At 41.8% G+C, this 16,583-nt stretch overlaps 1 protein-coding gene across 2 annotated transcripts in view; it reads right to left on the reverse strand.

The window, feature by feature from the left end:
• ttc17 (tetratricopeptide repeat domain 17) overlaps positions 1–3,239 on the reverse strand; it is a 106,685-nt gene extending 103,446 nt beyond the window's left edge. For both annotated transcript variants that reach the window (XM_039744247.1, XM_039744255.1), the window contains exon 1: positions 3,071–3,239. In XM_039744247.1, coding sequence (XP_039600181.1) covers positions 3,071–3,223 — 153 coding nt within the window. In that variant the 5' untranslated portion in view covers positions 3,224–3,239. The remainder of the gene's footprint in view (positions 1–3,070) is intronic.
• Between the last annotated feature and the right edge of the window lie 13,344 nt (positions 3,240–16,583).

Here is a 16,583-nt window from a genome sequence, read left to right on the forward strand (position 1 = left end):
TGAGGTAAAGCAAATAAAATTATAGGTTTTCTGTCCAACCCCTACAGCCAATAGGGCGTTGTGGTACTTAAAGGCTTCTGATATGAGCCAGTTCCAAACAGCCATACTTCAGACCAATGGGGGGGACTGAATACCCTCAACACCTGCCCACCAAACCATGTGTTAAGGTAAAGCTTGGCAGTTAGGCAGCCTGGCTTTCCTGAGGGGGTTGACTTGGAGTTCTGCAGAGTAATATTAGCCAAACTGGTTTGAGGCACTTCACCTGACCCTGTCGTAAAATTACAAAGAGACTCTGTCCTAAAAAGGGTGAAGGGGTTCTTAAACCATCAAACCATTGCTGTTATTATCTGTAATGTAACACTAATATTACATTTCTTTGTCTAAGTTACAAATAAAGACATACAAAATATTTATCAACGTGTATACAAAATTTCACATCACCTTTAGAGAAAAGTCACGCAAAATTACCCCTTTTACTGGCTAACTAAAAAGATTACAATATGCAAGCTTTTGAGGCCACTCAGGCCCCTTCTTCCACTATCACAAGGCACGTGTAACAACATGATTGCTGTTGCAATGAATAGTATCAACCATGGGGAACACTGAGGGTTCAGCCAGTTAACTTAGCAACATACAGCTGGACCAAGAGCAACTCCTCTGTCGACTCTACTTTACTTTGCCTTGAAATAAAATTAAACATTGTCCCGATTATATTAGGAAAACCAAATTGCTCTTGGGAGCCTAAATCGGCTAATAGCCCAGTCATAATCATTGACAAAGATTACATGTTGCCTGAAGAAGGGGCCGGAGTTGCCTCGAAAGCTTGCATATTCTAATCTTTTTAGTTAGCCAATAAAAGGCGTCATTTTGCTTGACTTTTCACTACATTCATAATGGCTAACACGGTACAACACCCTGGTATTAAATCACCTTTAGAAATCACAATCTTCTTGTAAATGTACGCACATGAATGTGCCTCACATCCACCCAGTGGCCTATCTGAAACAACCATATGTGGACTAAGCTGGTCAAACCTGATGCTGCAGACCTCCGTTGGGTGGCAGAGCAGCCTCTCATCTGATGCATCAGGACAACTGCAACCTGCATTATACCTGCACATGAAGAGTCCATAAGGCATTAAGGGGAAGAGTCGGAGAAGGGCATAGCGTAGTCGGAGGCTGAACAGACAGTCACGATCACAAGGCACGTGTAGCAACATGATTGCTGTCGCAATGAAAAGTATCAACCATGGGAAACACTGAGGTTCAGCCAGTTAACTTACCAACATACAGCAGCACCTTGAAATAAAATTAAACATTGTCCTGATTATATTAGGAAAACCAAACTGCTCTTGGGAGCCTAAATCGGCTAATAGCCCAGTCATAATCCTAGACAAAAAAAAAATCATCTTGCAGGTACCTAAAAGCTCATTCCTTTTGAATTTGACTATTTATATAGTTTTCAAGCAGCGCCAAACAAGCCACATTGTGTCACACTATTAGGCCTGGGCTATTCAATTACAAATTCAGTTGGCCCAGATTTCAATCTAAAACATTTAGCTGGGCCACACATTTTCAGCGGGGCGGCACGGTGGCGCAGTGGGTAGCGCGGCTGCCTCGCAGTTAGGAGACCTTGGTTCGCTTCCCGGTCCTCCCTGCGTGAAGTTTGCATGTTCACCCCGTGTCTGCGTGGGTTTCCTCTCACAGTCCAAAGACATGCAGGTTAGGTGCATTGGCGATTCTAAATTGTCCATGGTGTGTGTCCGCGCGCACCCTGCCCGGGGTTTGTTTCCTGACATGCGCCCTGTGCTGGCTGGGATTGGCTCCAGCAGACCCCTGTGACCCTGCAGTTAGGATATAGCGGGTTGGATAATGAATGTATGGATTATTATAAAAGTAAAGTTGACGAAATCGGCAAAGTTCCGGTTAGCGGAAATAGCTCAAAAGTTGACAGAGATCTACGTTTTGTATCTAATACTTGCATGCTGAATTTGGTTGATCTATTTAACGCGTACTCAAGTTATCGCGTTTACATATACACACACAGAGACATGATTCCAAAAATGGTATTTTCGATTAAAATCTCGAAATGTAATTTTTGGACGACTGTAATACTCTCCCTAAACTTCGTATACAAGAAAGTCAGGGAGGTCTGGAACGACGAGATTCATGAAAATCTCGAGATCGAATCTTTGGACGATTACAATACTTTCCCTATAGTTCGTTCACGAGAAAGTAATCAAATCTTGATCTGTCCACATAGGTTTAAAAAAAAAAGAAAAAATATTTTATGGGATGTACCTACCTGGATGTGTATGTGTGTGTATATGTAAATATATATTGAGAGAGAATTCAAAATGTTTGTAAATCACTTTGAGCTTTATTTAAAGTTTAAAGGACGATATATAAATAAACGTACTATTTTATTATTAGAATCCACATTACAATTACCCAACTTCCTATTGTTAGCTTAAGAAAAATATAGCCGACTTTTACACGTCTATGCGAACTGTTTCGCTAATATTAATGTTAAATCATAAATCCAAGATTATACAGACTGGACCTAAGGGATCAACGTCCCAGTATTTCCAGGTTCTGCTGAAGTTCTGTTTCTATCCGTGACTGAGACTTACATTTGCAGTGACATTAAGGTCATCGTCTTGACGGATGGATTTACTGTAAGATTTCAACGATGAATTCCTGTTTAGGCTCTGATTTTATGCTTAGATACTCGAACTGTCAGCCAAAACAATACCTTTAGGGTTTATCAGCAGATTGTTTAAGGATGAAAACTGACATCGAAGCCGCAGTGCCTTTTTTTCCTTACGGTGGCTGCCCCTCCCGACCGTAGCGTCAATCCAATGACAGCACCCAAAGCCACTCTCTAACTCGCCATCTATTCCACTCAATAAAATACAGATTAGGGGCAAGTTATCCTTCACACCCTCGTGACTGTCACCTCACGAACGGCGACACAGATGGACTTTAAACTCCAACCAAATGTTCACTTAAGTAACATCCAACCAAAGCAACGACAGGGCCCCTCAAAGAAGAAAACGATGTCTACCCACCTGCTGCTGTATCTTGCCATCCTCTGTCACTATCCAATGTGTGGTAGTCAAGCCGACATCTGTCATCAAACCCACCACAAGAAGCAAAATTCCCGCGAAACGACAGCAGCTGGAAATCCTAATCTTCAAACCCTGGCAGTCTTCGACCGCCATCTTCCACCTTCGAAAGGAAACCAGTCAGCGGAACCGGAAACTCTTGCTTGCTACCCAAAAGAGGCGGGATCAAGTGGTGATTGACAGTCCGGATGGCTATTGAAACTTCTCTCAGGTCTATAAACAGGTAAAGCAAACTGCCAGAGCATAATGATGAATATCATTTGAAAAGATACTATTCAAATTGCTACTGAATAAACGCTCTACAGAGGCAATTATCTCATATGCAAACTTGTACACTTTTATGGCATTTTTGTTTGCAAAGAATCAAATTTTTTTCGTATATTTTACATTCCCAACAAAAAACAGAGTAAAGAGATTTCTTAATGGAAAATGTATATTTACTTATTTCGCTGACGCCTTTAGGCAGCTTACAACATTTGAGAGACACATCATTACATCTCTTTTGTTTTTCCAGGTGGAGCACAGGCACATGAAGTGGCTTGCTCAGGGTCACACAGCATCAGCAGCAGAATCTGAACCCCGTAACTTCAGGGTTAGAAGTCCAAAGCCTTAGCCACTATGCCACACTGCCAGCCAATAACAATCATTCTTGAACTGCTCAAAAAAATGAAAGGAACACTTTGAAAACACATCAGATCTCAATGGGAAAAACATCCTGCTGGCTGTCTCTACTGCTATGGACTGATACAGTGATGTGTTAGGAACAAAAGGATGGCACATCGCTTGATGGAAATGAAAGTGATCAACCTACAGAGGGCTGAATTCAAAAACACCCCGAAAATCAAAGTGAAAAAATGATGCAGTGGCAGGCAGGTGAGTCCATTTGGCAGAAATTTCATTGCAGCAACTGCAGATCGTACTTAATAGTTTGTATGGCCCCTCACATGCTTATATGCATGACTGACAACGTCTTAATGAGGTGACGGATGGTGTCCTGGGGGATCTCCTCCCAGATCTGGACCAGGACATCACTGAGCTCCTGGACAGTCTGAGGCATCGGATGGACCTAAACATAATGTCCCACCCAGAGGTGTTCTACTGGATTGAGGTCAGGCGAGTGAGCGTGGGGGCCAGTCAATGGTATCAATTCCTTCATCCTCCAGGAACTGCCTGCATACTCTCGCCACATGACGTTGGGCATTGTCGTGCACCAGAAGGAACCCAGAACCCCATTGCACCAGCATAGAGTCTGACAATGGGTCCAAGGATTTCATCCCGATTCCTAATGGCAGTCAAGGTGCCGTTGTCTAGCCTGTAGAGGTCTGTGCGTCCCTCCATGGACATGCCTCCCCAGACTGACCATCACTGACGCACCATGCTATGCTGTGCAATGCTATGCTATACTAAACCATTCCTGTTTTGAGGGTCGTCTCATTGTTGCCCCTCTTGTTCATTTCATTAACACCAAAGCAGCTGAAACTGATGAACAAGACCCTCTGCAGATCAACAGTCCAGAAGTCTCAATGACCGGATGCTATACTCGGATTAAAAAGTGTTCCTTTAATTTTTTTGAGCAGTGCATATATATATATATATATATATATATATATATATATATATATATATATATATAGATACCTGTATATATATATATATCTGCAGTGGGTTGGCATCCTGCCCAGGATTGGTTCCTGCCCTGTGTTGGCTGGGATTGGCTCCAGCAGACCCCCATGACCCTGTGTTCGGATTCAACGGGTTAGAAAATGGATGGATGGATGGATATATATATATATAAAGTTTTAAAATAAAACAAATAACGTGGTTAGCCAGAAACACTATTTTTTGGTTGGATTACAGCTGGAAGAAAGTCATTAAGACCTTTGCTCTTTATTTCCACAAAAACTGCTTATTATCTTGAATTGCTTTTTTTGCTAACCAAGTAGCAAATCAACAGTGACCTTGTGTTTTTCTATAATGTCCAACCAAAAATTCATGTGAATCCACTGAAGTGGGAAGGCGAAATGTCATAACTCAGAGTCAGAATCATCCAAGAGCACGTGAATCATTAGCCTACGTTTTGTTAAGTAGTTGTCTCTTAATGAACTTCTCAAAGGATTTCATGATATGAGAAGTTAATGCCAGCGGCCTGAGGTCACTTACTGCTCTTGGGTGTGTAGTTTTTACTAATGGAATAACATTCTCCCGTATCCAAAGTCTAAATACTTGCTGTAAATCCAGAGACATCTCAGATATGGAGTACAATAATAGAGAGTGCTGCTCTGCATAGGAGTGAAGCAGATTATATTGTCTGACCCTGCCCTTTTTTTGATTTTAGTTTGTTGAAGGACTCTTCGACATCCGTCATAAGAATAGACAGGCGACATCAAAAAGGTTTGGGGCAGCCACCTGTATATTATACCCTGGCTGCAAAATGGGTTTGTTAAGGTGAGTAATGTTCCAGTTCAGGTTCTGATGTGAGTGCATTTGATACCATTGATCACAATATTTTTAGAAATCGCCTTAGTCAATGGGTGGGCCTCTCTAGCAGTGTCTTAAATTGGTTTGAATCCTACCTGGCAGGGAGAAAATTCTTTGTTAGTTGTGGTAACTACAACTCAAAGACACGTGATATCTGATATGGTGTTCCACAAGGCTCTATCCGGGGTCCACAGCTCTTCTCAATCTACATGCTTCCGTTAGGTCAGATTATCTCAGGGCACAACGTAAGCTACCACAGCTATGCTGATGACACGCAGCTGTACTTATCAATAGCACCTGATGACCCCGACTCTGTTGATTTACTGACACAACGTCTTACTAGTGTTTCTAAATGATGAGTAGTAATTTTCTCAAGCTAAATAAAAAGAAAACATAAATTTTAGTGATTGGCAATAATGGATCTAATGAGGTTATTAAAAATAAACTTGATGCAATAGGATTAAAAGTCAAGATGGAGGTAAGGAATTTAGGGGTAACTGTTGACTTTGACCTGAATTTTAAATCACATATTAATCAGACCACTAGGACAGCATTTTTTCACTTAAGAAATATAGCAAAAGTTAGACCTCTTATATCCTTGAAAGATGCTGAGAAATTAGTTCACGCGTTTGTTTTCAGTCGACTAGATTACTGTAACGCACTCCTCTCAGGACTACCCAAAAAAGACATAAATCATTTGCAATAAGTGCACAATGCAGCTGCTAGAATCCTAACTAGGAAAAGAAAATCTGAGCACATCACCCCAGTTCTGATGTCGCTACACTGGTTACCTGTGCCATTTAGAATTTACTTTAAAATACTGCTTATGGTTTACAAAGCCTTAAATAATCTCTCTCCATCTTATATATTGGAATGTCTGACATCTTATATTTCAAATTGTAACCTTAGATCTTCAAATGTGTGTCTGCTTAAAATTCCAAAAGCTGAACTTAAAAGAAGTGGTGAGGCGGCCTTCTGCTGTTATGCACCCAAAATCTGGAATAGCCTGCCAATAGGAATTCACCAGGCTGATACGGTGGAGAACTTTAAAACACTGCTGAAAACACATTACTTTAACATGGCCTTTTTATAACTTCACTGTAATTAAAATCCTGATACTCTGTATATTCAATTAATAATCATAACTATTCATGGTGGCTGCAAAATCCATACTAACCCCTACTTTCTTTTCTGTTCTTTTTCTGGTTTTCTGTGGTGCCGATCTGTGCCACCACCATCTGATCAAAGCACAGTGATGTCCCTACATTGATGGATTAAAGGCCAGAAGTCCACGTGACCATCATCATCAAGTCCTTCCATGTGAACCCTGAATACAGTGAGGACTGATCATTGATGTTAGGTAGAATGCCCAGAGGGGGCTGGGTGGTCTCATGGTCTGGAACCCCTACAGATTTTATTTTTTTTCCAGCCATCTGGAGTTTTTTTGTTTTTTCTGTCCCCCCTGGCCATTGAATCTTACTCTTATTCGATGTTAATTAATGTTGATTTATTTTGTTTTATAATTGTGTCTTTTATTTTTCTATTCTTTATTATGTAAAGCACTTTGAGCTACTGTTTGTATGAAAATGTGCTATATAAATAAATGTTGTTGTTGTTGTTGATTAACCAATCAGAGTGTGATTAGAGTCTGCATTTTCAAAACTCTCCATTTTCATCCATCCACACTGCAACAGCAACTTGACTATTTCAGAAGCATTAGTCTCTGCAACGCATTTTCAAAAGTCTCTGTTTTCAGGGGTTAAAAACGCCAGGGTAGTGAATAAATGACAAAAATGGACAGCAATGTCACCATTTTAAATGTCACCCTAGTAGTGTGGAGATAGCCTCAGTCACTTAATGTCAAACCTAATTAATCTAAGACAGTGGTACAGTACGCCATACCTTATCGAGGCAGCATTGAAATCCAGAGAGGAAAAAGTCCTGGATCAGGACCGCGGTCCTTAGCTGTGCCAAAATTCACAATAAAATGAAATTATTAGAATTCTCAGTTAAATTAAAGCACATGTTCAAGGATACCTACAAGAGACTAAAGGGAACTGCATTTAAAGATACTAGGGGGCTCTGCCCGCTGCTCGCTTCACTTGCCAACCCCATGCGGGCGCTACAAGCTAGCCTCTTTGGGGTTCTGCCACTCGCGTATGGGGATACGGATGTACAATTAAAACAGATTGTTGTTTTCATGGGAATTATTACATATGCATAATTGAACTAACTATTTTACATTACAGCGATTAATTAACTATAGTAAAAAATAGTAAATGGTAATCATTTGAAAGAAAATTATATTTCATGTTGCGCTAGAGGTATTTGTTGTGTTATATTTCGTCCTTTTTGGATTTGAAATTAACATGCAAATACTTTTTAAACTTACACTTTTACTGTAAAATTTCAGTATCTATCTAAAAACAATTTTTTGAATAAAATTTTCAGCAATATCGCATTGAGTTTTGATTCTGTGTTTGGACTTTCATTGTGACAACTCAATATATAACTGCCCATTAGTGAATTTCGTTTCTTTCACTCTAATAAATAAACCCACTTTTTCAAATATTTGGCTCTGTGATTTGTTAATTGTCATAGCAAAAGCTATTCTAACGGGAAACTGTGAATGTTTTAATACGAACGGCATATCGAGATCTCCTTTGTTGTCTAACGTTATCCCCTGAAGATGTGATACATTACCCTTCTTGGATACATCCTTCTTTCAACAGTAATTTGTGTGGTGGAAGACCATACAGTGTTAACAGTTGTAGATATTCTTCATGATATTGTAAGATGGTGTTTTCATCTTCTGCACCATCACCACCAACTGTTTCAGTGTAGTCTATTGATACACATTTAACCAATTTGCCGTGTAACCGATCAACAATTTTTTTGTTAATTTTATTTGACTTCATCGTTTCTCGGTGCTAAGATTGCCCGTTTACTCATTTCTTCTGTTGATAACCCTTCGGGATTAAATTCTTCAATAAGATTTGGTCATAATAAGTCTTTTTTAATTGGAAACTTAAAATGTATAAGAGCTGAGTGAGCAGAAACTGTGTCTGACAAAAGCATTCACACCAATAAGAGAAGAGATGCACATCTGGTCCAGCCTTTTGGTTCCCGAACAATGAGGATCTTACGAGCCAGATCACCCTCGGGGAAACGCGCCACATGGCCGTAGTGCCGTAACTGATGCTCCCTCACAAGGCAGGTAATGTGCCTCATTCGGGACTCCACGATCAACCACTCATTCGACACAAAGTCAAACCAGCGGTACCCAAGGATTTTCTGGAGAGACACAGTACTGAAGGAGTCCAGTCTTCGTCTCAAGTCACTGGATGGTGTCCATGTCTCACAACCATATAGCAAGACAGGAAGCACCAGGACTCTAAAGACTTGGACCTTCTTCTTTTTGCATAGGTATCGGGAGCGCCACAAACCCCTTTCCAGTGACCTCATGAACCCCCATGCTCTCCCAATCCGTCTACTGACTTCATAGGAGAGTCACCAGACACATGAATTTCACTGCCAAGGTAAGTAAACCTCTCAACAAGGTCGACACTCTCTCCGCAAACAGACACACTTCTAATGGCCGTGCCCAAGAGGTCATTAAAGGCCTGGATCTTTGGTTTTTATCAGGACACTCGCAGGTCCAGACACTCAGACTCCTCACTCAGTCTCTCGAGCATCCTGATCAGAGCCTCTGTTGTCTCCATGAAGATCACAGCATCATCAGCAAAGTCAAGATCTGTGAATCTTTCTTCACCAACAGATGCCTCACAGCCGCTGGACCCCACGACCCTGACCAACACGCAGTCCATACAAGCATTAAAGAGAGTAGGAGCAGAACACACCACTGACGGACCACAGGATCAACTGGGAAAAACGCAGAGGTCCTGCCTCCAGTATGCACAGCACTCACAGTACCAGTGTACAGGCCGGCCATGATATCCAGCAACCTTGAGGGGATCCCGCAAACCTTTAGGATGTTCCACAGGGCAGCTCGATCAACTCGAATGCTTTGCGAAAATTGACAAAGACTGCAAAGAAACTCTGCCGATATTCGCGTTTGCACTCCATGAGAACCCTCAGTGCCAGGATGTGGTCGATGGTAGACTTCTTAGGCGTAAAACCAGGCTGTTCCGGTCGCTGGTAGATGAGCAAGTGATCACGGATCCTATTGAGGATGACCCTAGCAAGGACCTTACCCGGCACTGAGAGCAGTGTTAGCCCCCCATAGTTGCTGCAATCCAGGCGATCACCCTTCCCTTTCCAGATAGGGACGACAAGTCCCATTTTCCATTCAATTGGGATGATGCCAGACTCCCAAATGGAAGCAAAGATTGCTTGCACACAAGGCTGTGGAAATATAGAACAGAATGCAAAAACCTTAAAAATGTCTTAAACGTTTTACAACAAAATGTTGAATCCGATTCAAGGTGGTCACCAATTTCAGTTCGTTGGGCTTTACCACCTCCCTCTCTAATTGTAATCTGGACTTCCTGGACAATACACCACAGTCTGTTAGGGTTAGACAACCACAGGGCTGTGTGCTGAGCCTCCTACTCTACTCCCTCTTCTCTTATGATGGTGTAGCAGGTCCACAGCTCATTTCCAAAGGCCACTTTTTAAAATAAATAATTGCCACACTGCAGCTTAGTGAGGGGTCGTGGTGTGTGTGTGGCCGGGCAGTTCTCGGGGAATTTGTGATGTGGGTGGTTCTCACTTAAGTGCACAGGTGAGGACTTGTCCGCATCTGTAATTGTTCCCGGGAGCTGCTATTTGCCACAGCCGATCCATATCCCCATGATAAATAGAAGCGTGAGGCGGCTAGGGGGGAACAGAAAAAAGAAACAAACAAACGGAGGCTAAGGAGGAAGGCGGCAGGAAGCAGCGAGGAGAAAGCCGATGCAGGAGAGCGAGCGAGAGAGAGCAAAGGCAGGCAGCTGGGAGGTGAGCCCCTGCAGAGAAGTGTTTGGCTGACACTCGGTGGGGCTGAAGAAAGTGGTCACTCCAGCTAAGCGATCACAGAGCTGGAGTGACCGGTATTGAAGACGACTGGCCGTCAAAAGGCAGCGGGAGTCGTGGAGGCTTTGGGCTGGTTTAGCCCCAGCGTGAATGCCCTTGCTGCTGGGGAAAGAACCCAAGTTTCGGTCCAGATGGAGCCCAAGGTAGCCAGGGATCGGAGGGCTAATGGACCAGTGTTGAAGGCAGCTACACCTGCAGGTAGGGTGACTCCCCTGTTGCGAAGTCTGATGGGAGAAGCAGGGGAATTGCCAGGTAGAAAGAAGAAGGCATCGTGGTTTGGATTTAAAAAGACAGCTTCCAGCCATTGTTTTAACCTCTTTGCGTTGTTTTCTTAAAGTTTTTTTTTTTCTAATGGATTTTAACCTCCACGATTTCCCTCATTTTAATGGATTATTTATTTATTGAAGATTTGAAACACTGCACTGATTTATTTGAACACTGTTTTGTTTGCTGTTTTTAAATAAAAGCACTTGGCACTTTTGCACCATCCCCTTGTTTCATTGTTGTGCCTCACTGCCTAGCTCATCGGTGACATTACTGACAGTGTTGGGTTCGGGAGGCTCCCAGAAGCAAGAGGGAAGCATGGAGTGAACCCGCATCGTCACAGGATCTAACACAATTGTTATTTTCGCTGAAGACACCACAATAGTAGGCCTTGTAATTTAAAAATGATGAGTCAGCCTACAGAGAAGAGGTCCTAAGTTCAATATATAATCATTTTAAGGCTTTGAGATCCATGGGATGCCACTGGGACATTTATGGAGTGCCTTCTTATTCTCAGTCTGCCTGCTCCCATAAGGACAGATCATTTCAAAATATAAAGCGAATGATTTCAGCTATGGAAGATAACATGCAGGTTTACTTGTCAATAGCACCAGCTGATCCAGAGGCTCTAAATCCTCTGAGTCAGCATCTTCTGGCATCATCAACAGAATGATAAATAATTAACAATAAAAAGGACATTTTTAATTATTGGAAAAAAGTTAGCACTGATAACAACAACTAACAACAACATTTATTTCTAGAGCACGTTTTTATACAAATGATGTAGCTCAAAGTGCTTTACAAGGTGAAGAAAGAAATAAGAAAAAAAATAAAAATAAGATTAGGCAATGCTAAGTAACAAAGTAAAGTCAGATGGAGGATAGAAAAAAACAAACAAAAAAAACAAAATCTGCAGGGGTTCCAAGGCCACAAGACCACCCAGACAACTCTAGGCATTCTACCTCAATCAGTCCTCAGGTTTTCAGGTTTCACATGGAAGAATTTGTTGATGATGGTCATGTGGACTTCTGGCCTTCAATCCATCAATGTAAGGACTGCATGGTGCCCTGATCAGATGGTGGTGGCACAGATCGGCACCACAGAAAATTGGAACAAGAACAGCAGAGAAAGTAGGGGTTAGTACGGATTACGGAGCCACCATGAATGATATTGATAATTAAATGCAGGGTCACTAAAATGAAGCTCTGAGAAAGCCAAGTTAAAGTAATGTGTTCTTAGCAGTGTTTTAAAGGGCTCCACTGTATTAGCCTAGCAAATTCCCATCAGTAAACTATTCCAGATTTTAGGTGCATAACAGCAGAAGGCCGCCCGCCTCACCACTTCTTTTAAGTTCAGCTCTTGGAATTCTAAGCAGACCCTCATTTGAAGATCTGAAGTTACGATTTGGAGTGTAAGGTGAGAAGCATTCTGAGATACAGTATAGGATGGAGCAGATTATTTAAGGCTTTGTAAACCATAAGCAGTATCTAATATATAAACGTCTACTCGTGGAAGTGTGTCTGCCTGTATGTCCGACCCAGAAGTGAGACGTGGAGTTGGGTTAAGGGCTCCACCTCTGAGGAAACCAAAAACTCGCTTAGCCACTAATAACACAAGTGAGGTGAGCAAATCAGCAAAACGAAACCTCAGAAGAAAAAAGACAGTCGCTTAGCAGCTAATGCACAAGTGAGGTGAGCACATCGGCAACACAAATCCTCCTAGAAGAGAGATGCCCAGGGTAGTTCCTTTCAATTACCTGACATCTCTACTTTAAATTTTTTTTCTGATGATTTCAATAGTTTCTAGGACCCCCTGGCTTTTTACAGCACGGGGTTACACAGCTAGTTAGAAATAAAAAACTAGGGCATATGGCTTTACCAATAAGGCCAGAAATAAAGAATCTTGGTGTCATTTTACTGTAGATTTGAATCACACATTAAGCTAATTGCTAAGACAGTGTTCTTTCACAAAGAAACATTGCACAAGTTAGATCTTTAATATCACTTCAAGATGCTGTAAAGTTAATACACACACTTAGTCTTCAGGTGTCTCGATCAGAGGTTCTTGGACTCGGTCCTGGGGACCCCCTGTGTGTGGCTGCAGGTTTTTGTTCCAACCAGCTTCTGTTTTTAATTGGACTCCTGGGCTAATTAAGTGAACTGTTATTTTCCCGATTTGGTGTTTTGGAAACAATATATAGAAATTAGAAGAATAAGTCTGGTAATATATATATATAATTTAATATATATATATATATATCAAAATGTACTAAGCAGTTATATGGGAATAATGTTTTTTTGTTTTAACATCTTGATTTTCATTCTACTTTTCTTGGTATTCTAATTATTTTAATCAATCCATTATTTACTAAGGGGTGGCACAGTGGCACAGTGGTAGCGCTGCTGCCTCACAGTTAGGAGACCTGGGTGCGCTTCCCGGGTCCTCCCTGCGTGGAGTTTGTATGTTCTCCCCGTGTCTGCATGGGTTTCCTCCCACAGTTCAAAGACATGCAGGTTAGGTAGATTGGCGATTCTAAATTGGTGCTTGGTGTGTTTGTGTGCGTCCTGCGGTGGGCTGGCACCCTGCCCAGGATTGGTTCCTGCCCTTGTTGGCTGGGATTGGCTCCAGCAGACCCCCGTGACCCTGTGTTTGGATTCAGCGGGTTGGAAAATGGATGGATGGATTATTTACTAATTAGTAGGTCTGTCGCTAAAGTAGTTGCAGCCTTTCGTGATTAAGTGTTGTTTGCCTGGGTGTCTGCTCTGCTCGTTTCACGGTTCTTGACTTTGCTGATGATGCTATGATCTTCACAAAGTCAATGGAGGCCTCATGTATAACGCCGTGCATAGAATTCACGCTATAACATGCCATACCGACAAAAGCGGAAATGTGTTTACGCACAAAAAAATCCAGATGCAGAAATCTGTACGTACGCCAACTTCCACGTTCTTCCGCTCCATAAATCCCAATCAGCGTGAAAAGTAACACTTGTGCACGCGCCTGATGTTCCGCCCCAACTCCTCCCAGAATTACGCCTCTTGGAATATGCAAATCAATATAAATAGCCCTTAAGCTCAGCGTTCTGTGAAAAGGCAATGGCAAAAGCAAGAGGGAAAATAGAAGAATTTCAGCGAATACCAAGTGGAGGCAAAGAAAAACGTAGTATTTGTTGGTTTAAAAAGTGGAATAAACAACAAAAGGAAGTTGATCGAGTGACATAGCATGTCGGAGAAACTCGACAGCTCACGTTCACAATGTCACACAGTGCCCAACATAAAAAAGAAGTTGTCAGATATCAAAGTCACCGCAAAAAGACAAGTCGTAGCCCACCATCTGAGTGTCGTATGAAAGCTTATTAGGGTACAGAGAAAAAATGGCACATAGTGTGAAAAAAAACATTAAAACTTTAATCTCAGAATTTCCACTTTAATCACGTAGTTTATTTTGTCATTAAAGTAGAACATCATAAACGTCATCTTAAAATCGTTTAATTTGCTAGTTTCTCAATCCCATCGTAACTAAAGTAGCACGTAAAATGCTTTGTTTTGTATTTGATCTTCTATGTGCTCTATGTGTGTGAATCACTACGTGCTTCCGTTCTTTCTCTTCCTCCGACTGGCCACAGAATCAATCCATTACATTCATAATATTACAGCTCTCTGAATAATTAAAATACTGAGATGTATACGTGATATCATTTTCATGATGATAGGAGTTAAAGCACATTATTAAACATGGGAACACGGTGGCACAGTGATTGCGTGCGACCTTCGACGAAATAATTTATTGCAGCAGTCCTGTCTCTTTCAAACATACTAACCCCCCAATTCCTGTCCTTACTTTTCTTTCTCCAAATACCCAATCACCACTCAATCAGCTCTGTAATAGCCATCTGTAAGCTTAGAACGGGGATTCTTTAAAACTTTTAAGGAACATTGAAATATCTTTGTAGTACGTGTTTAATTATTCTATCCTTCCAGTGTCACGCCAGTCCCAGCAAGCATACAACGCGAGGCAGGAACAATCCATGAATGGAGCACCAGTTCCTTGCTAGCGCAGCGACACCGTATCCTGACATGTTTAATTATTAACAATATAGTTTATTTAAATTAAGTTAAAGTTTTATCTGTATACTGTAATATAAAAAACATATTTTGCTGTATTTTATCTTAAAAATGATATTGTCATCATATGTAAATACGTGCTTTATAAAGTGGCTCAGGTTGTGCAATATTACAACTGTATCGCAAGTTTACAGTGAGGTGGTTGTACTCATAAGTCCAGACAGTTCTGCAAGGAGCACTTGACTTCTTGGGATGAAACTCTTTCTGAACCGCGAGGTCCGTACAGGAAAGGTTTTGAAGCGTTTGTCGTGTGAGAGCAGTTTAATAGGCAGCATGGCTGAGGCAGCGTGTGCCTGATACTGTATACCGATAATTCTCCTTTTGATCAGCTTCTCCGAGTGGTGCAGTGAGAGTAATATGGAAAACGATGACCCCCTGTGGCAACCCCTAATGGGAGCAGCTGAAAGAAGAAGAAGAAGGTGCAGTGAGAGTAACGACGCTAAAGCAGCTATGGTATTTGGAATAGTTTGGCCATTCTGTGGACCATTCTATTGTTACAAGTTAATTACAATTAGATGCATTAAACTAATAAACAAGGTGGCACGGTGGTGCAGTGCCTCGCAGTTAGGAGACCTGGGTTCCCTTCCTGGGTCCTCCCTTTGTGGAGTTTGTATGTTCTCCCCGTGTCTGCGTGGGTTTCCTCCCACAGTCCAAAGACATGCAGGTTAGGTGCATTGGCGATTCTAAGTTGTCACGTGTGTGTGCTTGGTGTGTGTGTGTGTGTGTGTCCTGCAGTGGGTTGGTGCCCTGCCTGGGATTGGTTCCTGCAGACCCCTGTGACCCTGTGTTCGGATTCAACGGGTTGGAAAATGGATGGATGGATGGAAACTAATAAACAATATGCGGTTAATTTCAGTGTATTTATAAAGCTGTGTCAGGGATGTGGATCTAAAAAATAAAGGGAAACCACACAGGAACAGTAGCACTGCTTTGACGCTGGGTGCTGCCAATCTGCAAAACCGAACGCAGAACTTGCGTACACCAGGGTATGAGCTACCGTGGAAATGTGCGTGGCTTTACGTCAAGTTAAGGTTTTATACAGTACATCGCGATTTGAACGTGGAAACAGGCTTAAGCAACATTTTTGTGTGTACACACCGTGTATACATGAGGCCACTGGTGTTATAGTCTTAGGTATACAGGGTGAAGAAGAAAGGAGACAGGGCTATCTATTGTGGTGATCCTGTGTTGTTGATACTGTGCTTGAGCATTGCTGTCTGATGAACAGATTGTCCATTACCCAGGACACCATAGGCTCATCCACCTGCACACCCCTGAGCTTGCTTACTCTCTATCCAAGTAATAGCTGGATGATACTGAAGGCAATTGAGAAATCCAAAAAACATAATGCTCGATGGATAATAAAAAATAATAATACAAAAGAATTTTGATAAAGAACTTTACATTCTGAGAAAAAGGCTAACTGAAGTTTCTTTCAAAGGTTTCGTTCATTCTTTCTTTTCTCTTGTCAATTTTCTCTTCTTGTCAATAAAGTTTTGTCAAAAATTTGACGTCGCATTCCCGCGAGGTTAATCTCCTCGCGAGATCCCGAGGTC

Source organism: Polypterus senegalus, chromosome 1, assembly GCF_016835505.1.
Source record: "Polypterus senegalus isolate Bchr_013 chromosome 1, ASM1683550v1, whole genome shotgun sequence".
Lineage (NCBI taxonomy): Eukaryota > Metazoa > Chordata > Cladistia > Polypteriformes > Polypteridae > Polypterus > Polypterus senegalus.